We start from the raw sequence: 25,000 nt of genomic DNA on the forward strand, positions 1-25,000 counted from the left end.
GAAGGAAATGAACGTGTCGTCCCCCCGAAATAGAAATGAGTCCACACAACGGGGAAATGAGCAGGTGCTTTTTTTTTCATCATGAAATAATCATTTCGAATTTTCAAAAGGGAACCGGGAAATCACGTACTAATGGGTCTTGACCTGAATGGCGAGAGCTTTAATTTATGAATTCGGTGAAATACGGGTCCGTATTTTAGAATAATCCAGGTCGTATTTAGACGCATTTTGGGGGGAAATCTAGAAAGCATCTGATTAACTGGAATTCCGGAATGCAGCTGAAGTGCGAATTGGGAATCATTTAGTGTCGTGGTATTTTAGGGAAGTATGGAAAATTCGGGGGGGCCAGAGATCTCCTATTCTGTAATGGATATATGGCATAATACAAGGAGAGGAATTTTAAGGGGAAAAAATGGCCATTTACAAATAAACATTTAAGGGTTAATGCAGAGATTAAAATAAGGTTTAATTTGGGCAAAGATTATTCTAATTTGTACGGCATTTTTATTAATGTAGCGACTTTTGTGTTTCAATAAAAGTTCGAAGTACAGTTATATTATACATTAAAACTGCATTTTCAATCTTTACAGTTTTAATTATTTAGACATAGAATTCACGAAATCAAGACTAAATTGTCTTTCTTCGTCCCTACGTCGAAATTCATTTTAATTTGAAGCAAAACACTATTGAACAACATCAGAGATTATTCGCTTGTAATTAGGAAATATGAAATGGTGTGTTGGAAAATGCATATAAATTTGAATAATTTCCCAGAGAGAGAGAGAGAGAGAGAGAGAGAGAGAGAGAGAGAATATATAAGGGTTTGAGAGGATGAGGGGAAAATAAGAGAATGAGGGGAAATATGTTAATGCCTTTACCCCTGGCCCGGTCCAACAAGCCCACTAATTATACCAACACTCCAGCTTCCCCGACGCAAAGGATGGTCACACCACTACACCTACAAACAACACACGACTATCTCTCTCTCTCTCTCTCTCTCTCTCTCTCTCTCTCTCTCTCTCTCTCTCTCTCTCTCTCCTTTTCGATATTTAACTGGCATCGTATGTTGTTGATGTAGCGACGTTTCTTCAGCTTTCGGATAAATACATTCTCTCTCTCTCTCTCTCTCTCTCTCTCTCTCTCTCTCTCTCTCTCTCTCTCTCTCTCTTTCTAATTTTCCGATTTTATCCTGACGTCGTATTTTGTTGGTTAATGCCCGTTCAGCTTTCAAACAAATTCCTCTCTCTCTCTCTCTCTCTCTCTCTCTCTCTCTCTCTCTCTCTCTCTCTCTCTCTCTCTCTCTCTCTCTCACACACACACACACACACACACACGCACACACGCACCTCTACTTTGCTGCTTTATTCTGGCATCGTAATTTGCTGATGCACAAATGTCTGTTTAGCTTTCAAACAAATTCTTCTCTCTCTCTCTCTCTCTCTCTCTCTCTCTCTCTCTCTCTCTCTCTCTCTCTCTCTCTCTCTCTCTCTCTGCTATTCGCTTCACTTCTGCCTCTGCTTAGGGATATGAGCTTCAATCTGCCGAATTCACCAAATCCGAAATTTTGAGGTCCTGTTTTTCTTGCGCGCGAGTTCTGGAATATTCTTCTCTTTTCTTTCAGCTTTAACGGACTTTTTTGTTTTCTTCTGCATACGGCTATTATCTTCCGTTCCCAAAGATTATTCAGAGTCATTTTGCCCAATACCATTGATAATAGTAGCGGTGGTGGGCTGCGAGGAGAGAAGGAAGGAAGAGAGAGAGAGAGAGAGAGAGAGAGAAATTTATTTGAAAGCTGATCAGACGTCTCTGTATCAACAATATGTGACGCCAGGAAAAGTGAGAGAGAGAGAGAGAGAGATTTGAAAGTTGAACAGACGTTTCTGCATCAACAATATGCGACGCCAGGAAAAGTGTGTGTTTGTGTGTTGTGTGTGTGAGAGAGAGAGAGAGAGAGAGAGAGAGAGAGAGATTTGAAAGCTGAACAGACGTTTCTGCATCAACAATATGCGACGCCAGTAAAAGTGTGTGTGTTTGTGTGTGTGTATGAGAGAGAGAGAGAGATTTGAAAGTTGAACGGACGTTTCTGCATCAACAATATGAGACGCCAGGAAAAGAAAAGTAGAGAGAGAGAGAGGAGAGAGAGAGAGAGAGAGAGAGAGAGAGAGAGAGAGAGAGATTTGAAAGTTGAACAGACGTTTCCGCATCAACAATATGAGACGCCAGGAAAAGAACGAAAAGTAGGAGAGAGAGAGAGAGAGAGAGAGAGAGAGAGAGAGAGAGAGAGAGAGAGAGAGAGGAGGAGGAGGTTTGGTATTTCCCCGCTATTCCAGCGCCGTTTTGTCTTACGAATGGTTGGACATTCTTCGTGAGATGAATTTGTGGTCCTGATACTCTTTCGAAAGTTCACGGAAAATGAATGGTACTTGTGATTTTTAAGTTTTAACCCTGATTTAATGTTAGTTGAACAGGTCTTCTTGATATCCCATTCTACTCATACCATTTCCGAGGTCTGTTGCGAGTCTCAAGGCTAAAGCAGTTGAGATGTTGCTCAGTGAACAGAATCATTTAGACATATTCGTGAAAAATGAGTACCACATATTTATTTTTAAGTATCTGGATGCATGTAAGTTTCGTTTGTCATCTTAAAATAACCAATTGTGTCATTTAAAGTCACATTTGAATTTGTATGCATCCTCAGTCTATGCAATTGAAACAAATTACTGTTATCTTTCCGAAGTTACAAGTTATGTTATATCTTAGATTTTTTCAATTAATTTTGTTCGTCTCTTTACTTTTTACCCTGATTTATTGTTTTCTACATCTGCGCGCGCAGCACCCAAATTATCGAATGAATTTAAATTCATCCGTATAACCAATTGACTAATTAAATAATGAAATAATGAAACGTGGGAATTATTTGCCGTAGACTTTTATTTTACATTCTCCTTTAATTTTGAGGCTTCAAATTAGGCCTAATCTAGTCTGTCCTGGTTTTGTAGTATACGAAGAAAACTCTGTATCATTTTACAAGTTACTGTTAGTGGCAGCACTCGTAACAAAAGCAGTATTGCAGCTGTTAGCCCTCTACATTAGCTCTCAATGCAAGTGTAACAAAAAGGAATTATCATTCGTAATGATATTATGCTTACTCTCCCTATAGTAAATCATTTGCCCCCTGTAACGGCAACACCGAATAATCTGATCACTCAGCAGTTGAGAAGGGTGTTATACAGAGCAGGAGTTTTTCCCTTTTAAAGAAAGAGAGTTGTACAGCAGAGGCCATGATTTTTTTTCCATTATTTTTATGTTATAATGCTGTATGGTGATCTAAAAGCTGTTTTTGTGCATTTCAAGAAAGCGTGACGGTTTGCTGTGAGCTAAAGATTTATAATTTTGTTAACAAGATTGTAAATATGCTTGCAGTCTCGACTTTCTGTTCCCTCTCCCGTTATAGAGCGATTTCTTTCACTGCTCCTGCACTTTCCAGTCATATTTTTATAAGGACAATACATATTTTAGCCTTCCCAAACAAGGAGATTATCATAACCTTGGTTCTACATACGTAAATATATATATATATATATATATATATATATATATATATATATATATATATATATATATATATATATATATATATATATATATATATATATATATATATATATGTATTGGAAATGAGCACATGAGAACGTGTTTCACACTCACATACACACAAATATACAGTTTATATATATATGTGTGTATATATATATAAAATATATATATATATATATATATATATATATATATATATATATATATATATATATATATATATATATATATATATATATATATATATATATATATATATATATATATATATATATATATGTATATATATATATATAATGTGTGTGTGTGTGTGTTCAAAAAACTATTTATATATAGATATGTATATATATATATATATATATATATATATATATATATATATATATATATATATATATATATATATATATATAAATTATTATTTGCTGTTTTAAGAAGGCTAAACTATGTACTGCATTTATAGATATATCATTATGATTATAAGTCAAGGCAAGGCATATGCCTTTCCTTTATGAGAATAACAGTTGATATACAATATACAGTCAGATTTACATCTGATAAGCAGAATAAAAAAAGCAAGGATTTCTTGATTGATTTCATTCTAATCCTGGCGGCACAAAACGACTACGGACACCGACGCCTTGAAATTAGGGAAGGCCCGCAACTTGGGAGCCTGTGAAGAAGACTACGATGCTAAAGCCAAAAGGGATTTTTTTAGGGGTGATGGTTTGAGGGGGAGGGGGAGAGGGGAAAGGGGGAAGTAACGATGAGGGCGACGAGTGTAAATGTTAATCAGTGTGTTTGAGAGAGGACGGGGTGGACATGGGGTTGGTGTCTGGGGTTGGAGAGGGGTTGGGGGGGATTAGGGTGTTGGTGTGAAGGCAGTGGTAAGGTATGAAGAAGGATGGAAGGAGAGAGAGGAAGGATGGTAGTGAGAAAGAGAGAGAGAGAGAGAGCAACATTGCAATAATAATTTTCCAGGTAGCCCGTTCATCAGTTTTGTGTGAGCATTTCCATAAACACAATGGCCACGGGACCCGGCCACAAAAACCCCACCGCTTAATAATCATAAGAATGAGAGTGCAGCTTTGATGGCGCATTTTAAAGCTCATTTTTGCTGCTTATTATGCTGAGAAATGACCCTTATGGTGATACTTCATTTGTGGGGGGGTTGGGGGTAAGGAGAAGCAAATGGGGGTTGGGGAGGGGGGAGGGGGGAGTTTGCTCGCCGTAGTCAAATGAGGTACTTGGTGAAGTCCCAGGAGATGAAGACCGCTGCTACCATTCTCTCTCTCTCTCTCTCTCTCTCTCTCTCTCTCTCTCTCTCTCTCTCTCTGAGAAGTAAATATATGTAGGAAGATAGACGGACATACCGACGCAAAGATTGGAAGGTGTGATAGTGATCAACAGGTAAACTGGCAGGTGCCTGGGATGTACGTAACCGACTTCCATTTTTATCGTGTTTTGTTCATTTGACGTTTTTCTTTAATCTTTGTTTTTTCTTCCTTTTTACTTTGATATTTGGTATTTGAGGTGTCAAGGACCTGCGGGAACAACTGCGGTATTTTACACTTAGGGAAGACTACAAAATGAGATGGAATGGTTAAGTCCTATATAAGAATTCCTTGGTAGTATAAATAAGAATAATGTATCCAGTAGAAGGTCGACTGTGTAGGGTCGTTGCAAGAAGGAAGAAGAGCGAAGGGCTAACAGCATTATTCTAAAAGACTTTTTTTAGAACCGGAAGGTGAACGACTTATGGAGCCTTTTTTAAGAGGAAAAAGCGTAAAGCTGAATATATATGTATATGTATATGTATGTATGTATATATATATATATATATATATATATATATATATATATATATATATATATATATATATATATATATGTGTGTGTGTGTGTGTGTGTGTGTGTTATCTTAAATAATTCACACTTTGAAAGTTGTCTGCACAGAAGCTTCATTCATTAATAAAAGTGTGAATTTGGCACTGACAGCCGTGTTGTTTTTCAGGAGTCACCCTTTTTTATGTACTTTCTTTTACTAGCATATATCCTAAGACATTTTACGGTTCAGTTTGTTTAAAGTTACATATGGTGTGTGCAACAGATTTATTAGCAATATTGCAATATATCAGATCATGTAATGCTGTCAGCCCTCGTCGCAATACTAGTGCAAAATCCTCCATAATGCAGAGACAAGTGCCCGAAATAATAACGTCCATTTGAAATTTCGACTTAAAGGAGGGCTAACATAAAGCCGGAATTAGCGCGAAAGGACATCGGTAATTACGACCAGCCAAAAAAAAAAAAAATTACAACTTGGCGTGAATGAGAAAAATTCATAATTTTTTATTATATGCGAAGAATATTTTATTTTAGTCCCGATAATGATGCTAATCATAATCGTAAAGGAAAACAATAACTGCTGCAATAAATCACAGATATCATGCACTAATATCTGTATGATAACCCCATCATAATTAATCCAGCCCGAATCGCCTTAATTGGAACATTTATCCTTCTTGAATTGTGGCTGTTTTATAAACTAATTTCACATATCTCTCTCTCTCTCTCTCTCTCTCTCTCTCTCTCTAAGTATGTCTCTCTCTCTCTATCTCTATATATATATATATATATATATATATATATGTGTGTGTTTATACATACATTACATGTATATATATATATATATATATATATATATATATATATATATATATATATATATATATATATATATATATATATATATACATACATATATATATATATATATATATATATATATATATATATATATATATATATATATATATATATATATAAAATATATAAAATGAATATGCAGCGTACATACAGCGCGCAAAACTGAAACTGAAAATAGCATCATTAATTCGTCAACAAAGACGAAATGAGCTGGGCAAAAGACAAAGCTGAAAAGTGTATGTCAGCAGCGTTTATGAAAGCTTAATCAGGGATAAATACGGACGCATAATCCGGGCAATCTATGTTAATGAGAAAATGATAAAAGCGCCTTTTTTTTATCGAAATTGTTTCAGACCATTACACGCCGGAATCCTATTTAGCTGTAAAGTTATGGCCGTTGTTTGTTGTTTAGTCGCTGTTCATCATCCCATCAGCCAGTTTTTGTCAGTTGTTGCATTTTCGGGAGGGGTCACTGGGGAAGAGGAGGGGGGACACCTACGAAGTTGGTATGGGGGAGGGGCTGGGGTGCTTGAAGGGGGTGGGTGGGATGGGGCGTAAAGGTGTGCCTTGTTGATGGAACTGTCGCTACGAGCTTTGATTGAGTTCAGCTCGTGATGGCGATATGTGTTTCACGATGGTTTATTTATGATCATCCTTTATGGGTAAATTACATATTATACTACCTATATATATATATATATATATATATATATTGCAGACATTAAGCTACAAATGTCGTTTAATATCAAATCCACTTAATGTTTCTGAATATAGAAAATGTCACGGTGTATGTGACAAATGTTGATATGAATTTATACATATGCACACATACGCCTCTGGCAAAAAAATACGCCCAAGCCTATGATTGTGGCAGGTACCAAAGTCTTTTTTTTTATTAAAAGTTTTTTTGGTAATAAAGTCTCGTCAGCAACTTAAGTGAAAAGGAAAAGAGGAATGAAAAGTACATGCGTTTCCTGAAGTCACGTGGTTTTATAAGCAAACGTTCCAAAAGTGATTTATGTCATAAATATTTTATACCTTCAAGTGGGCGTCTTCAAGATCGGTTTATATTGTCCCCGAAATAGTTGTTTATGCGGGTGAATGATTTTTCTCAAGGGTCAAATTTTATTCCGCTGACATTTTGTGGCATTTCTCTCCATTTCTGTTAGATTATTTAAGAAAAATATGCTGTGTGTGATGTACTGAAGAACTCTAGAAAACTTACAGATTTTGGTAATAAATTTGTTTATGTTTGTGAATGTATTTTATATAAATCATAAATATCACAGTGATTTAATTACTTTTAAACTTTGAGTTGTATGAAACACTTTCGTTCTTTAAATCACTTTGGTAAAATTTTTCATCTTTAAGTTATATATATATATATATATATATATATATATATATATATATATATATATATATATATATATATATATATATATGTGTGTGTGTGTGTGTGTGTATGTACATATATATATATATAAATTCATAGTTAGTCAGATAAATAGATAGATAAGTGTAATTCCAATTAAAAAAAAATATGTTTCTGAGATCCAGATAAGTAACGTTCCCTTTTTCTTGCCCCCTACAGGAGCCCCCTCCAGCGTCCTTCGGCTCCTCCCCCCAGCCCCAGTCGCCGCCCCTGTCGCAGGTGCCGGAGCACCTACTGATGGCCGTCAACAGCATCACCAGCGTCGCCTCTGGTCTGGCGGCCACTTCAAACATCCCCAACAACACCAGCACCACCAACACTCCACCCTCCACCACCACCGTGAATGGTGGAGGTGGCGGGGGCAGCTGCGGAGGTATGTCTAGCCCCCACGGGGAGGCCCCGACGCCCCCAGCCCACTCCGCCCACCCCGTCACAAGTTGCGGGGGTCATCTGGGCTGTCACAGTGCTGGGGTGACTTGTAACGCGACTCACACCGCCTGTAATGTCAGTCACACCCCATGCAGCGCCGGGCATCACACCCCGACGCCCGCCCCTCACACCTGTCCTCTGGCACAACAGCAGCAGCAGCAACAGCAACAACAACAACAGCAGCAGCAGCAGCAACAGCAACAACAGCAGCAGCCACAACAGCAACAACCACAGCAGCCCCAACAACAGCAGCAACAGGCCCCTCCACCGCCGCCACAGCAGCAGCAACAGCCACCGCCGCCCCAACCACAGCAGCAACAGCAACAGCAGCAGCAGCAACAACAACAACAGCAGCCACAGCAGCAGCAGCAGCAGCAACAGCAGCAACAACAACAACAGCAGCAACAGCAGCAGCAGCATAGCTACAACACTCCTGACAACACCCCTACCAACACCCCAGGTAAGTTATTAATTACCTGGCTTTATAGGGTCATTTAAGAGTATGCTCATTAAACCAATCGTTAATTAAATGCATCGATGACTGAATACAGCAATGATTACTGTTTCAATTATAAAGCAATATCTATATCAACTATCGGGCAGAAAATTAACAGTTTTATTTGTCATTATTAACATATACATCATCACAAAACAAGCATAGGCTGCCAAGGGGTGGCGCCACTTCATACTCAGTTACTCGAGTCATGTTTTGTCCCTTGTGAAAACAAAAATGTTTGAAAAAAAGGAATTGGAAAGTCAGCTAGGTGTTCATTGTGGTCTTGGGGAAGATTAAACATTTTACTTTCCTTGCTATTGACGCATTAGATCTTATGCATAAACTAGCCAGGGTCTTAAACGCCATTCAGAGCAGTTTCCTGAATAACTGTGCCGTTCTTTTATTGGCACTGCTATAAAACGCCTTCTTGGGGATTTTGGAAAGATTTTTCGAAGCTTATGCCAGAAGCGTCATTTTTTTCCTTTCTTAGTGTTTCGTAATTGATGGTTTGATAACTGTTACATTTATGAAAAGATCAGGGATTGTTACAGATGAAAAGCTCAGGAATTGTTACATTTATGAATAGAGTGCGAATTAATATAGCCTGAAACCTAGCATGAAATAATGTAGACTGAGACGTCGTCTTGCGATTTCGCAGGGTTTAACGAGCACAGCGGGCATCCCGCGCAGTCGCCGTTCTCAGCAGCCAATGGGGTGTTTCCGAGGAAGAGTCCTCCAATCAGCACCCAGAATCCAAACCATATGACCAGTCACGTGACAACACTGCCCTCGTCCATTGGCCGCCTGACTCTAGGACTGGCCAGTCACTATGCTCCTTCTCCAATTCCTGAACATGAAGAAATACAATCACCCGTTAGTTCAGGTAAGTTTTGACTGATCTCTTCAGTTTCTTCTGGAATAAATGTGCTTTTCCGGTCGGTATTTACTCGCGTTTACCTGCGGGAGACGATTAGAAGACTCTTAGACAGTCTTTGACCTTATTTAGGAAGATGAAATCGGGTAATGCCTTATAAAAGTTTGGGAGACCTTGGTTTGACCTTTTGTTGACTTACGACTTTTAACCTAGTTTCTCCGATTGGGCAATTTCGTACAGTACAGGAGTCTAGAATAAAGTTATTATTGTTACTCTGCATAGCAATTTTTATTCGAAAACCTTCGTTGCTTTCGTCGATGTTGTAATGAAAAACTTGTTCTACTTTTTAAATTTAGGATAGCTACGCCAAATTGGGTACATTTAAAGGATTCGAAACTGACTTTAATTTCAAATTTTACTGGAGAAAGATCAATAAAATCAATGTCGTTTTCTCTCTTAGCAGCAATTGGGATGGGGATCGAGAAGAACGAAGATTTACGAAAAATATAGTCACTGACGAATACTCTTAATTGAAAATTCCTAATATGAAAACTTGTAACTTATTTGGGTTTTTTTAATGAGCTGTTACTCTCATTATGTAAATTATACTCTCCTGGGAACTTTTATTGGGTTGTTTGGTCCTCTCCTCTCTCTCTCTCTCTCTCTCTCTCTCTCTCTCTCTCTCTCTCTCTCTCTCAAGTATTCGTAATTATCACTCTCTGATTGTAATGAGTTGTATGAAATTGTATTTTCAGGAAAGCTGATGTCATTGCCTAGTTATCATATGGACGAGAAAGTTACTTTCCTTCTTATTTAAAGAAAGTCAGTGGAACGAGTAGACCAGTGACCGAGCTCGAAAGAAAATTAGTTTAAAGTTAAAAAAAAAATTGGGAAACAATACATAAGGAACCGATAGATCTGCTTCCTAGAGGAAGAAAGATTGTAAGTCAGGGAACACAAAAACAGGAGGAGGAATCAAAAGCTTGGGATTAGAAGGAAAGAGATATAGTCGGTGAACCGCGTAATCCCAAGAGGATTAACCATTTCTAAACTGAATATAAAAGGAAAGATGATAAGTTGCAATATTTCTCGTACTAGACCAAAAACTTCTCCGCTTTGATGAATCCACAGACTGTTATGGAAAATATGTTTTTGCGCGGGGGAAAAAAATTAAGTATCGTCCGCATTATTCATTATTTGGGGATGCTGTGATTAATCATCCGTATAATTAATATTAGCTCGAGTGATAATTATGTAACTGATTAATTCCGCTTAGATGATTACCGGCATTGCTGCCGTGTTATTAGCTGGTGTTGACAACTGATTATTGGCGATATCGTGTAATTGGTTAATATTAGTCAGTCAGCTTAGCGTACTCTTTTCACTCCTTGGCCCGAGTTGATTGTCACTCTCGGCGTTTTAAAAAGGCCACCGATTGATCGCAAAAGCATCACAGCGATTAAACGTTTTGCCACTTTTTTTTTTTTTTTTTTTTTTTTTTTTTTTTTTTTTTTTTTTTTTTTTTTTTTTACCGAAGAGTAATCATGGTTTTAAACCTCCAGATTTAATGATGGACTTTTCACTTCACAGACTGTTCCTTTGCGCCCAATCCAGTATTATTACTGACCCCTCCCCTCCCCACTCTTTACTCTTCCTCACCCTCCCCTCCTCATTCCCCTACTACCGCTACTACCCCCCCTTCATCACCCCTCCCGATTTGGGGACAGAAATCATTGCAGGTGCTTAACTGGTACAGGTATTGTTTACGTTCACACGGTCCTCACTGATTGTTTCATTTATTTGTATCATTGTTTTTTGGTTATTTTTATTTTCTATTTTTTATTTTATTTTTATTTTCGCGATAAAGACGATATTTGTTTTCTCATACCTCTCCTTTTTAGTCATTTGACTCTATACAACTTGATGCTTGCGCTATCTTGCTCATTAAGCACTTATAATCATTGAAAGTTAATGAACTCGCAAATGCAGAGATATTTATTATATTGTTGAGAGAGAGAGAGAGAGAGAGAGAGAGAGAGAGAGAGAGAGAGAGAGAGAGAGACACACACACAGGATGTTGGGAGGGAGGGAGGGGAATTTCTAATATTCGGGCGAGAGAGCGGGAGAGAAATTATATTCTAGAGAGAGAGAGAGAGAGAGAGATCTTGAAGCCGGACGCTGGTTGAATAGGTAATATAAATCACTCAGCATCAGAGGGAACTTTATGGTTTGTGGTAAAGCTATGATTATGCAGCGGATAATCTTCTAGGTGTCTGTGTGACTTTCGGGTTCCTGTTTTAACTTCGTTTTATGTGTGTGTTTGTGCGTGCGTGTGTATAATTATCCGCTTTATCTTCGGTGCGGCCCCTCCTTCCATTACTATCCTAGTTTAGTGACTTATGTAGGAACGAGACTTGCTTAAGAATTTGTGTATATAATTGTGTTTTTTTTTTAAAGCATACACACACACAAGCACACGACGAAGTATGTACAGTGTACGTTTAGAAATGCGTATATAATTGTTCGCGTATCATTTCACGTGTGTACATTTAGAAATGCGTACACAATAGTTCGCATGGAATTTCACGTACACGCCTTGAAGAAAGTACAGTAAGGAAATGCAGTACATAGATTGCTCAGCTGCTAAATTGTCTAAAGTTTCCCTTATCCATATAGATCCCATTTGCAGCAAAGAAGAGCCCGGTTTTTAAGAGGAAATTGCAAGGGCGCACTGGCTGTCACCGTCGAATTGATATATATGCAGGTGTACATTCGGATTGCGTTCTTACCGCGTGATAAAAACGTGGACCCGCAAAGGGAAAAAAAAAAAAAATCTTTTCTCGCTCGTCCGGATTTTTATGCTAATATCCCCGCACCGAAGAGTGGTCCCTTAATAATATGCATGCAATTACATGGATAATGACTTTGTTTATAGCCCGTAATTATCTGCTCCTGCTTGTTTTATATCTGCCTGGGCATGAAATTACCCTCCGCCATTAGAAAAATAAAAAGGAAGAGAGAGAGAGAGAGAGAGAGAGAGAGAGAGAAGGCGGGGCGGGGGGGTGAAATGCTTCAGAAATGTAGCGTCCAAGGAACCTGGCTCAAAGCCAGCCCCCAAATGTCACGGAATCACACCGACACGCGAGAAAAGGGTCATTGCTGAGAGAGAGAGAGAGAGAGAGAGAGAGAGAGAGAGAGAGAGAGAGAGAGAGAGAGAGAGACTTTTAACTGACCCTAATTACCTTATCGCCCAGTAGCCTGGTTATGGTCCTCATTATGGGCTGCTTTGTCGCCCTCAAACATTATGAGATCATTTTCAGTCCGAGCAACAAAGTCACAGGCAGAGAATCATCGTTCGGATGAGAGAATTTCGACTTTTTCTTTTAATATATTTAATATGTTGGTCATACTCTTTTTTTAATATATTGGCCATACTTTTTTAATATATTGGCCATACTTTTTTTAATACTTTGGCCATACATTTTTTAATATATTGGCCATACTTTTTTTAATATATTGGCCATACTTTTTTTTAATATATTAGCCATACTTTTTTTTAAATGATTTGGCCATACTTTTTTTAATATTTTGGCCATGCATTTTTTTACTATATTGGCCATGCTTTTTAATATTTTGGCCATACTTTTTTTAATATATTGGCCATACGTTTTTTAATATAATGGCCATACATTTTTTTAATATATTGGCCATACTTTTTTTAATATATTGGCCATACTTTTTTTAATATATTGGCCATACTTTATTTTTAATATATTGGCCATACTTTTTTTAATATATTGGCCATACTTTATCTTTAATATATTAGCCATACTTTTTAATGGCCATACTTTTTATTAATATATTGGCCATAATTTTTTTTAATATATTGGCCATACGTTTTTAATATATATATATATATATATATATATATATATATATATATATATATATATATATATATATATATATATATATATATATATATATATATTTTTTTTTTTTTTTTTTTTTTTTTTTTTTTGCCCAAAGAGATGCTTAATTCTAAAGCATTGTGATATAAGTTGTGAAAGAAAGATAGTGTCAAAGTCTCATGTAGTTTGGAAAGAGATGTACATTTTGATCATTTTTACATTGGTCCTGAATGAAAATTCATGTATGTTTTGTTCAGAAATTAGGAAGCGTCAGTTGTATTTCTTTATAGATTAGAAAGCGCAACACCATTAAAAAGTTTGTTTGCCAGTCACCGGTAGAGAAATTCAGTGTCTGAGGGTTTTATCGTTTTACTTTTAAAAGGTTGTATCATTGTGCAGCAAACTAAATCTCGAATGATTTTTGTACTGTCAGCATTATTGTAGCAATTAGGAAGGTGATTTTAATCACCCAGAAAATAGCCACTTGGCAGACCAGAAAATCCCAGTACAACAAATATTGCCGAACGTGGTTTTGTCAGTGAAATAAATTCACCAGTGTTATCGTCAGATGAAATTTCTGCAAAGAGGCAATTGAAAATGAATGTCAGTGGTAAAACATATTTAAAACTGAGACCACCATATGTTGTTTAACATGGTAAGCGTCGGGTGACCTCAGTGATGAGACGTTTCCGGCCATAAAGAAATATCTCGGGATCTGGAGATTTATTGATTGATTTTATGTAAGAAACTGCCGTCGCAACTTCCAAGGTTGTCGACTCCAAAGGGAAATAAAAAAAAAGAAACACTGAATGACAGGAAATTCTTGCAACCTGAATCTGTAGACGGAGGTTATTTATGGGGACGAGAAGTGACGACTATTATCTTCAAATTATGGGGTATATTGAATAACTTGGTTGTGCGGGCGGGTTAACTTGTATAGGAAAGGCTATTTATGGTCTGAATATACCGAAAATAATTGAAAACAGTAAACTTACTTGCGTGTATATATATATATATATATATATATATATATATATATATATATATATATATAGTGTTGTAGTCAAGTGGCCTTGTGCAGCCTCTCGTTCACCATCGCAGACAGTGTGATTAAGACCCGTTTCCTCGAAAAGCCATTTTGCTTGTGTTAACCTAATAGTAAGTCAAATGTGGTAGGTCGGAGCCAAGGTGGAGAAGGGCGTGGTGTTAGCAGCCGCATCCAATTTATAAAAACAATTTATAATATATATATATATATATATATATATATATATATATATATATATATATATATATACTGTATATATAATATGTATTATGCATGTTTATGTACATGTGTATGTACAGGTAGGCTCAAGAATTACGAATGGAATTCTGATTATAATTCTCGTTATCATCATTAAGAACGCGATCCGCCGTATGCATCAGAACGGAGGCGTACACATTCATCGCCGGGATAATCGTCATTTCCGTTGTTATTCGCATGAATGACGTCGCATTTTAGTGATAATTAGCAGTACTGCAATAACGGGAAAAATAACCGTAAGCAGAGCGTGATTTACGGTTCATTTTCCCACCGGCATCTTCAAAGAGAAATTCGAACAGCGCTCGTATCATTTGATTTACATCAAGGAATTCGTCTCTCAATGTATGGGCCGCGTTCTGTAGGCTTGCTCGGGAGGCACGAAACTGTCCTCTAGTCCTTTGGGTGTTTTTTGAGTCTTACCTGAGCGAAAGACGCCAATTTTCCTTGACTTTCATTTCGTTTTAATTGGTTATACAGGACTGAAATATTCATCTGAAATATTTGATTAATGTGCTTCAATTCAGTTAAATTAGGTTTTTCCTCCGTATGTGAACAGTCTATCCGTTATGTCTGACGTGAGGAGAGGCATCAGATGTGCCAAACTTGGCAACTTGTTTCAGCGTTATAGAAAAATGTGAGCAGTCTTGAAGTTTTATTGTTAAAACTTGCTTTTTTTCAAACCAGGATGCTCATTCATGTAGCAATCGATCTTACAAATCGAGAATTTTCTTTCTTGAAGTTCGCAGTTGTGAAAAAACTCGTTGTTAATACATTGTTTTAGATCAGGAAAGTTCATCTTTGAAGCGCTAACTGTTATAATCCAAGAAGATTTGTTTGTTCATTTTTAAACCTTTCTGTCAGATCAAGAAAGTATAATTCTTAGAAAGCTCGCTATTATAAGCTATGTATATTCATTCTTAAGGCGCTCTGTATTACAAATAAAGAAGGCTGAGCTTTGAAATTTACCGTCAGACCAAGTAAATTAGTTTTTAAAACACTTGCCGCTTTGAATGAAGAGTTTCATTATCAAAATTCACTGTCAGATCAAGGTCATAATTAAACATCTGTTATAAATGAAGAAGGTTCATTATTAAAACTCACTATCAGACCAAGTAGTTCATACTGGAACACTCACTGTACAAATGAAAATTATTGATTTTTAAAATGTTGTGTCAGATCAAGAAATTTCATTTTTCAAAACATTTGCCACTATAAAGCACGTGGTTCATTAATGACACTCCTGTCAGACCAAGAGAGTTCGTTCTTAGACAATTATTGTTACGTAATAAAACTTGCAAGCGCACACACACACTGTCATAAATCATGCCTAAGAAATTAGATGAAAGAGGAAATGGCCAAGAAATTACCGAATAAATTAAAAATATTAATGCAAGTATGAACGGAAAAAAAAAAATAATGTCTGCGTTCCTTCGCAATCCATCTGTACGCTAACTTGAAACGGTTTTCCAAGAGTATTTTCTTATAATTACCCTCACACTTGACTGTTGTGAGAGTGAAAAACAGAATCGTTACATGTGGAACAGACGGATGAGAATTTTGTTAACACGAAGTTCTGTTGCAGCAACTTATTGGTTATAGAGAAAAGTAGAAAATTGAAACTTTCTTTACGCCAACCTAGATTATTCTCTCTCTCTCTCTCTCTCTCTCTCTCTCTCTCTCTCTCTCTCTCTCTCTCTCTCTCTCTCTCTCATCCATTGGAACATTGACGAAATAATTAATGAGTGCGACTTGACAAAATGCTATTTTCATTACTTTTCTGGATTCTTTTTATATTACTCCATCATTGCAGTGAAGATATATTGTCTTCGAGATACAATGCAAATTGCACATCAGCAAATACCGAAGCAAATGAAGGAAATACATTAGTATCCTCAGCTTTTGGTTTAATTATATGAATAATTTAGGAATGATGTATATTCTTGGTAGATAGTTGAACGTTTTAGTAAAAGTTGTGAGTTCAGGTAAAAGGAGGAAATTCCTTTAGAGAGAGAGAGAGAGAGAGAGAGAGAGAAAGCACACTCACGATTCCTTTACGACGCAACCCCGTTAATTTAAATTTCTGCCCAAGTCACAGCTGCGCTGCAACGAATAAGCTGCATATTACAGAAACCGGACAATTGTAGAGATTACTTCATTGAAGAGATTACTTCTCTTGGAAAGGTAATCTTCGGCGTTGTTCTCAATATTGCTGTGCCTAGAAGCTATTCCATTTTAAGCGACGATGGTAAAGTGACTCTTAGGTCTAAATAGCAATGCTAGATGGCGCCGACACCCCTGTCTCTTTTGGTAAAGCTGGAATACAGTGTATTTTCCGTCCCGGTGGCAAAGCTGGTGGGCTCTGACTCCTGTTTCGTTTGTAAAGCTAATGACACTGATTTTCCGTGTCGATTGTAAAGCTGGTAAAACTAGCCTTGCGTCTAGAGGGTAATTCTAAAGCTAGATTACGGTGTCCTCGTCTAGATGGTAAAGCAGTTTGGTAGTACACCCCGTCTAGACGGTAAAACTAGAAGCAGTGTCCTCGTCTAGATGGTAAAGTGTCCCTGTCTAGGCGGTAAAGCTAGAGGAATTCCCCCGCCTAGATGTTAAAGCTAAAAGTAATTCCCCGTCTAGATGGTAAGCTAGAAGCAGTGTTGTTGTCTAGATGGTAAAACTAGAAGCATTTCCCCATCTAGATGGTAAAACTAGAAGATTTCCCCGTCTAGATATTAAAACTGGAAGCATTTTCCCGTCTAGATGGTAAAGCTAGAAGAATTCACCCGTCTAGATTTTAAAGCTAAAAGTATTTCCCCGTCTAGATGGTAAAGTTAGAAGCAGTGTTGTCGTCTAGATGATAAAGGTAGAAGCATTTCCCCATCTAGATGTTAAAACTAGAAGCATTTTCCCGTCTAGATGGTACAGCTAGAAGCATTTCCCCGTCTAGATGGTAAAGCTAGAAGCATTTCCCCGTCCAGATGGTAAAGCTAGAAGCATTTCCCCGTCTATATGATAAAGCTAGAAGCATTTCCCCGTCTAGATGGTAAAGCTAGAAGCATTTCCCCGTCTAGATGGTCAAGCTAGAAGCATTTCCCCGTCTAGATGGTAAAGCTAGAAGCATTTCCCCGTCTAGATGGTACAGCTAAAGCATTTCCCGTCTAGATGGTAAGCTAGAAGCATTTCCCCGTCTAGATGGTACAGCTAGAAGCATTTCCCCGTCTAGATGGTACAGCTAGAAGCATTTCCCCGTCTAGATGGTACAGCTAGAAGCATTTCCCCGTCCAGATGGTAAAGCTAGAAGCATTTCCCCGTCTAGATGGTACAGCTAGAAGCATTTCCCCGTCTAGATGGTACAGCTAGAAGCATTTCCCCCGTCCAGATGGTAAAGCTAGAAGCATTTCCCCGTCTAGATGGTACAGCTAGAAGCATTTCCCCGTCTAGATGGTACAGCTAGAAGCATTTCCCCGTCCAGATGGTAAAGCTAGAAGCATTTCCCCGTCTAGATGGTACAGCTAGAAGCATTTCCCCGTCTAGATGGTACAGCTAGAAGCATTTCCCCGTCTAGATGGTCAAGCTAGAAGCATTTCCCCGTCTAGATGGTAAAGCTAGAAGCATTTCCCCGTCCAGATGGTAAAGCTAGAAGCATTTCCCCGTCTAGATGGTCAAGCTAGAAGCATTTCCCCGTCTAGATAGTAAAGCTAGAAGCATTTCCCCGTCTAGATGGTCAAGCTAGAAGCATTTCCCCGTCTAGATGGTCAAGCTAGAAGCATTTCCCCGTCTAGATGGTAAAGCTAGAAGCATTTCCCCGTCCAGATGGTAAAGCTAGAAGCATTTCCCCGTCTATATGATAAAGCTAGAAGCATTTCCCCGTCTAGATGGTACAGCTAGAAGCATTTCCCCGTCTAGATGGTACAGCTAGAAGCATTTCCCCCGTCTAGATGGTACAGCTAGAAGCATTTCCCCGTCTAGATGGTACAGCTAGAAGCATTTCCCCGTCCAGATGGTAAAGCTAGAAGCATTTCCCCGTCTAGATGGTACAGCTAGAAGCATTTCCCCGTCTAGATGGTACAGCTAGAAGCATTTCCCCGTCCAGATGGTAAAGCTAGAAGCATTTCCCCGTCTAGATGGTACAGCTAGAAGCATTTCCCGTCTAGATGGTACAGCTAGAAGCATTTCCCCGTCCAGATGGTCAAGCTAGAAGCATTTCCCCGTCTAGATGGTAAAGCTAGAAGCATTTCCCCGTCCAGATGGTAAAGCTAGAAGCATTTCCCGTCTAGATGGTCAAGCTAGAAGCATTTCCCCGTCTAGATAGTAAAGCTAGAAGCATTTCCCCGTCTAGATGGTCAAGCTAGAAGCATTTCCCCGTCTAGATGGTCAAGCTAGAAGCATTTCCCCGTCTAGATGGTAAAGCTAGAAGCATTTCCCCGTCCAGATGGTAAAGCTAGAAGCATTTCCCCGTCTATATGATAAAGCTAGAAGCATTTCCCCGTCTAGATGGTAAAGCTAGAAGCATTTTCCCCTCTAGGTGGTAAAGCTATAAGCATTTTCCCGTTTAGATGGTAAAGCTAGAAGCATATTCCCATCTAGACGGTAAAGCTAGAAGCAATTCCCCTTATAGATGGTAAATCTAGAAGCATTTCCCCATCTAGATGGTAAAGCTTGAAGCAATTCCCCACGGTAAGACTAGAAGCAGTGTCCCCGTCTAGATGGTAAGCCCATCGGCGGTAACTCTCCCATCGTGGTTGATCCTGGAAAAAGTCAATATAAAAAAAGAAACTAGTGTTACATTTAACCCACAAATCATGTAAAATCATTTTCTTTACCTCACAGACATGGTGAAAAGATACCAAGGAATTGAGCTCGGTCTAATTTATCCCTCTCTATCCCTCATCCCGCCAGAACAGGCCGTAACTTCCCCGGGAGATTTCATATTATCCAAACTGGATAAAGTGCATCCCCATTTACTTGGTAACAGTGTCACGTACAACAAACCCGTGCCTGGACAGTTTTGCCGGGATGAACATTGGAGTGTAATCGCTTGATTCCCGTAGAGCTGGATCCTCCCGCACAACCTATTTTCATTCCTATACTCGACAACAAACCGTTCTCTCGTTTGTTACGGGACAGAGGTGCGTCCCGGCTGTTACGGTTTTGGGTAGAGGCCCTCCATGACCCAGTTCTCTATGATTTTTTTTTTTTATTATATAGGGACTACTGTGAACTTTTGTTTATCATGTAGAGACTGTGGTAAAAAAGTTTTTATTGGGACTACGGTGAACTTTTTATTATTATATTGGGGCTACAGTGAACTTTTTTCCCTAAAGGGACACTGCTGGGAACTTTTTATCACACTGGGAGTACGCTGAGCTTTTTTTTATCGTTATTAAGATTACGGTGAACTTTTTTACCATACTGGGACTACAGTGAACTTTTTTATATGGACTACAGTTAAAAATTTTTTTTATATTGGGACTACGGTGAACTTTTTTGTATCATATTAACACTACGATGAACTTTTTTTACCGTATTGGGGCTACGGGGAACTTTTTTTTATCAGATGCGGACTACGGTGAACTTTTTTTATAGGGACTACGGTGAATGTAGCAAAGGCGCTGCAGGACCAAATTTTTTGTGTCACTATCTTTTAGTTAAACAGGAACTATAGTGAAATGAGCGCATGCACTCCGTGACACCGTGACCTTATTACTGCGTAGAACCATCATGTACGCACACGCATACACACACGCACTGGCAGATTTACTGTGCATTATCTGAATAACATTGCTTGTATACATTGATTTTATTTACAGATGTGATGAAAATCTTTATTATTAAATACTCTCTCTCTCTCTCTCTCTCTCTCTCTCTCTCTCTCTCTCTCTCTCTCTCTCTCTCTCTCTCTCTTCACGACATAAAACCTGTTGCTTTCTCAGTTATCATGATTTAAGTAACAAATACCCAGTCTTAAGGCAAGATAATGACAACGTGCGTGCGGATTTTCTTTGGCCAAATATACAAAAAGCAAAACTAGCATTTTGGTAATATCCCCAAAATTACGTTATTTTCTAAACGTTTTACTCTTAATGGTAATGTTCGCATATAAACGTCAGGAATCCCGAAAATATAAATTTGTACATGTACACAACCATACGTCTGTTTGAACATTTCATATTTTGTCACGAGTCAAGTGGATATTCAAGCCATTATAAGCACATACACACTCATTATATATATATATATATATATATATATATATATATATATATATATATATATATATGTTATACATGTGTGTATATATGTTGTATATATACACACACACACATATATATATATATATATATATATATATATATATATATATATATATATATATATATATATTTGTGTATGTATGTGTGTGTAGTGTATGTATTTACATACATATATACATACATACTCTATATATATATATATATATATATATATATATATATATATATATATATATATATATATATATATATATATAATGTATATATAATGTATGTGTGTATTATGTATGTGTGTACGTGTGTTTGTTAGGTAGTACAAGCATTAATGTGATAACAGACTTAACGCAAAAAAACTGTAATTTTCGTGTTGAATCTTCAGCCTTCACTAGAGGAGACTATTTTTTGGTAAAACAAAAAAGTGATTAAGAGAAATCGGATATTATTCTTATAAATAAGTATTATCACGTTCACAGTAAGCCATTTAAAACGAAATCAGTGATACTTCTAGTTGGCCACGTGTGCTGCACTGCAGCGGACGCAGATAGTGGAGAGCTACCTTTTTCAGGCCGAGACATATAGCAGACTGTTGGTAACACTGGAGAATAAGGTACTTCCAAGAGTTAAGCCACGCCTCCTACCCATCGCCTCTCGCTCTTGATTCTGTTCCTTCTTGACCGTAGGAGTCAGTGTTGCCAGGTAAAGTTTCCAGAAGCTAAAATATTTACATAAATAACAGTCATAGATAATGGTATCTCTTCCAAAATGTGTAAGAATAATAAAAAAAAATTACCATTCCGCGCCTTCGATTTTTAAGGGGTTTTCAAGACGAATATGACCTCCGTGCCTTGGCTTGACACAAACCATCTAGAAGTGTAGAAGGGAAATAAGCGTACCTCAAACATTCTTAAAACATTCGTCTCCTTCATTTGTCTATATACTAAAATATGTGTAATACACTCATAAATTAGTTCCCTGGACTAACGGCAGCCAATTCATTATTGATTTTTATTATAATTTTCCTGTTTCTATGAAAATAGTCACGGTCGTTTTGTCGCCTCAGTTCTTCATTATGTCTGTCTAGCTTCGCCTGGAAAGCACTCTGTTCTTTACAAGGTGCAACGAGAAAGCTAATTTGAAAAGTTAAGGATTTCCGACTTGAAGGGTGTCTGAAGAGTGCCATGGGTATCTAATGGCACCCAGAGTTTATATTCGTCGCCCAATGCATTTGCATGGGAAAACAGATACCATCTCAAATCAGCAGCTCTTATTATTATTATTATTATTATTATTTATTATTATTATTATTATTATTATTATTATTATTAATATTATTATTATTATTGATGTTGGTTCTATTCAAAATGTGGCAGTCACGATATGGAACAAACTCTTAACACCATCGACTTCATCAGCTTCCATGGCAAACTTCCGCAGAATAGTTTGCCATTATGTGAAAAAACTCAGATTGTTGGCGTTATTTTCATACGGTCTTTTGCACGTAGTTGCGAGAACAATAGCATGAATGTCGTCATTGCATTTTTGTCTTACATTCTTCGACAGTCCGAGCCGTAGCAATGTGCAAATCTTACTTATCATCACATACTGTGACGCCAGTATGTACTTTAAAATGAGGTGATTAGTATACCTCTACAGAGCTTGTTTAGACCTTCCCTTGAAATATTAAGGCAATAACCGAAACTTCAACGGAGTAACTTGAGAGTCCCAGAAGTTTTTAAAGAAATTTTATTCGCTTCATCTCTGAAACTTATTCTTCCATCCCTTATAAGAAATTAGGTTTTTCCGTAAGTAATAGCTCCCACAACTTGAAGCGTCTTTTCCTATTAGTTTCCATTTAGAGAGAGAGAGAGAGAGAGAGAGAGAGAGAGAGAGAGAGAAAAGCGTTTATTTCGAGTCCCAAAGCTTCGTTGCTCAGGCAACCGTGACGTCAGAGAGAAGCCATTTGTGTGAAGGAATGTAGAAATACAGGGCCTTTATTATCATTGGGTAGCCAATGCTCTTGTGACTCTACCTGATTGGTATGATTGGCTGAAGGATCTTGCTCGTTAACAGATATAATTTATATATATTTATATATATATATAATATATATACATACACACACACACACACACACACACACACACACATATATATATATATATATATATATATATATATATATATATATATATATATATATATATATATATATATATATAAAGAAAAGAAGAGGAGCGAGAAAGCTGTGGCGTGAGTGATTCTCTCGTGTTGTGTGATGACAAACCTGTCTTGTGTTTTATAAATGCCGAAGTCATCGGCGAACACAAAAGAAGGCAAAGAGTGCCGGAACTGGCACGTGAGAGGGAAGACGAAGAAGGTATAAACCACCTTGAGTTTTGAGACTTCGATCTCGACCTCGACGAGATGCAGTACCTGTACTGTGGTGCATGAAAAGGAGCTTTTATCGAGAGCAGCCTCCAAAGTAATATACGTAAAAAGTAACAAAAATGTGTTAATGGAATACTATCTAAATTAAGTTCAAAACTAAAACTATTTCCCAGACGAAAAACGTTTAAGGCTTAAGTTCTGTTAAGAATAGCAAAAGGAGGAACAATTGTAAATGTCCATAGCAATGACAGATTCCCCAAAAGTATTTTGAATCGATTAACTAGGTATGAGCACCAACGTGTGGGTCCCCCCTAGGGGGTTAGTGCCGTCAGTGCACCACACCGGGTGCACTGTAGGCGTTACAAGGTTCTTTGCAGCGTCCCTTCGGCCCCTAGCTGCATCCCCTGTTATTCCTTCTACTGTACATCCATTCATATTATCTTTCTTCCATATTGCTATCCAACCTCTCCTAACAATTATTCCATAGTGCAACTGCTTTGAGGTTTTCTTCCTGTTATACCTTTCAAAAAAAGTTAAAGTTTAGTATACCTTAGTTTAACCAGACCACTGAGCTGATTAACAGCTCTCCTAGGGCTGTCCCGAAGGATTAGATTTATTTTACGTGGCTAAGAGCCAATTGGTTACTAGCAACGGAACCTACAGCTTATTGTGGAATCCGAACCACATTATAACGAGAAATGCATTTCTATCACCAGAAGTAAATTTCTCTAATTCTTCGTTGGCCGGGCGGAGAATCGAACGCGGGCCCAGCAGAGAACGATACCAACCCCACCTTTCAAACCTACCTACTCTTAATTTCCTTTCCAGCGCTGAATGACCTCGTAGGTCCCAGTGCTTGGCCTTTGGCCTAAACTCTCTATTCCATTCCATTCCATTCCAACGATAGGTCACTTCCAGTAAATCACTCTTATGAAGACCATATATTTCGGGAGTACGATCGCCCCCTGTAACGGAGGCACTGTACTCAAGCGGTTCCCTTCCGATAAAAGGTCGTGAAATAAATATCGTTGAGTCCAACGGCAAGTTACCGTATCTCCCTTTTGGAAGTGAGTGTATGTATATTGATTCATTTTTCTAATTCATTTTTCCAATGACGGAGATGATAATGTTAATTAATATTTTCAGGTTTTTATAGCATTCGTGCTCCGTTAACCTTCAGCGTTGTAACACCAGGTTGCATAGAATTTACAGGATCGTGACATTATTATAGTCTGGCATTTACCAGTCGCTACATATTTATTATAGATTGTGCCGTATATTGTTAGCTAACATTAGAAAGTCAACCAGATGAAATCCGATGAAATATATGTGACATGAGAGACCAACTTGCGGATGACAGGAGGAAGGATTCTGCTAATGGCGTTGTTCTAGGAAATATATTAGCCATCTTTGTTGGTGGAGATTACTCAGATGGTAGTTCTAGGATGAATATTAATTGTTTTATGATGTTGCTGAACAGATGGCTTTCTGTAGCCAGCACTGTCCATCATTTGCTGTTCGTTTTGCAATTCGCTCCATCCACATGAACAGACTTTCCTTTGGGCGGGTTAGATGGAAGACTGATATGTAATATGCCGAGTAGTTCG

The 25,000-nt window shown here is 37.8% G+C and overlaps 1 protein-coding gene across 1 annotated transcript in view; it reads left to right on the plus strand.

Moving 5' to 3' along the window:
• The window catches only part of LOC136826938 (uncharacterized), a 790,974-nt gene that overhangs the window by 641,766 nt on the left and 124,208 nt on the right, over nt 1–25,000 (plus strand). Inside the window, 2 exon segments of the mRNA XM_067084528.1 lie at nt 7,901–8,630; nt 9,325–9,549. Of these exon segments, the coding sequence (XP_066940629.1) occupies nt 7,901–8,630; nt 9,325–9,549 (955 nt within the window).

This window comes from Macrobrachium rosenbergii, chromosome 41, assembly GCF_040412425.1.
Source record: "Macrobrachium rosenbergii isolate ZJJX-2024 chromosome 41, ASM4041242v1, whole genome shotgun sequence".
NCBI classification, from domain to species: Eukaryota; Metazoa; Arthropoda; class Malacostraca; order Decapoda; family Palaemonidae; genus Macrobrachium; species Macrobrachium rosenbergii.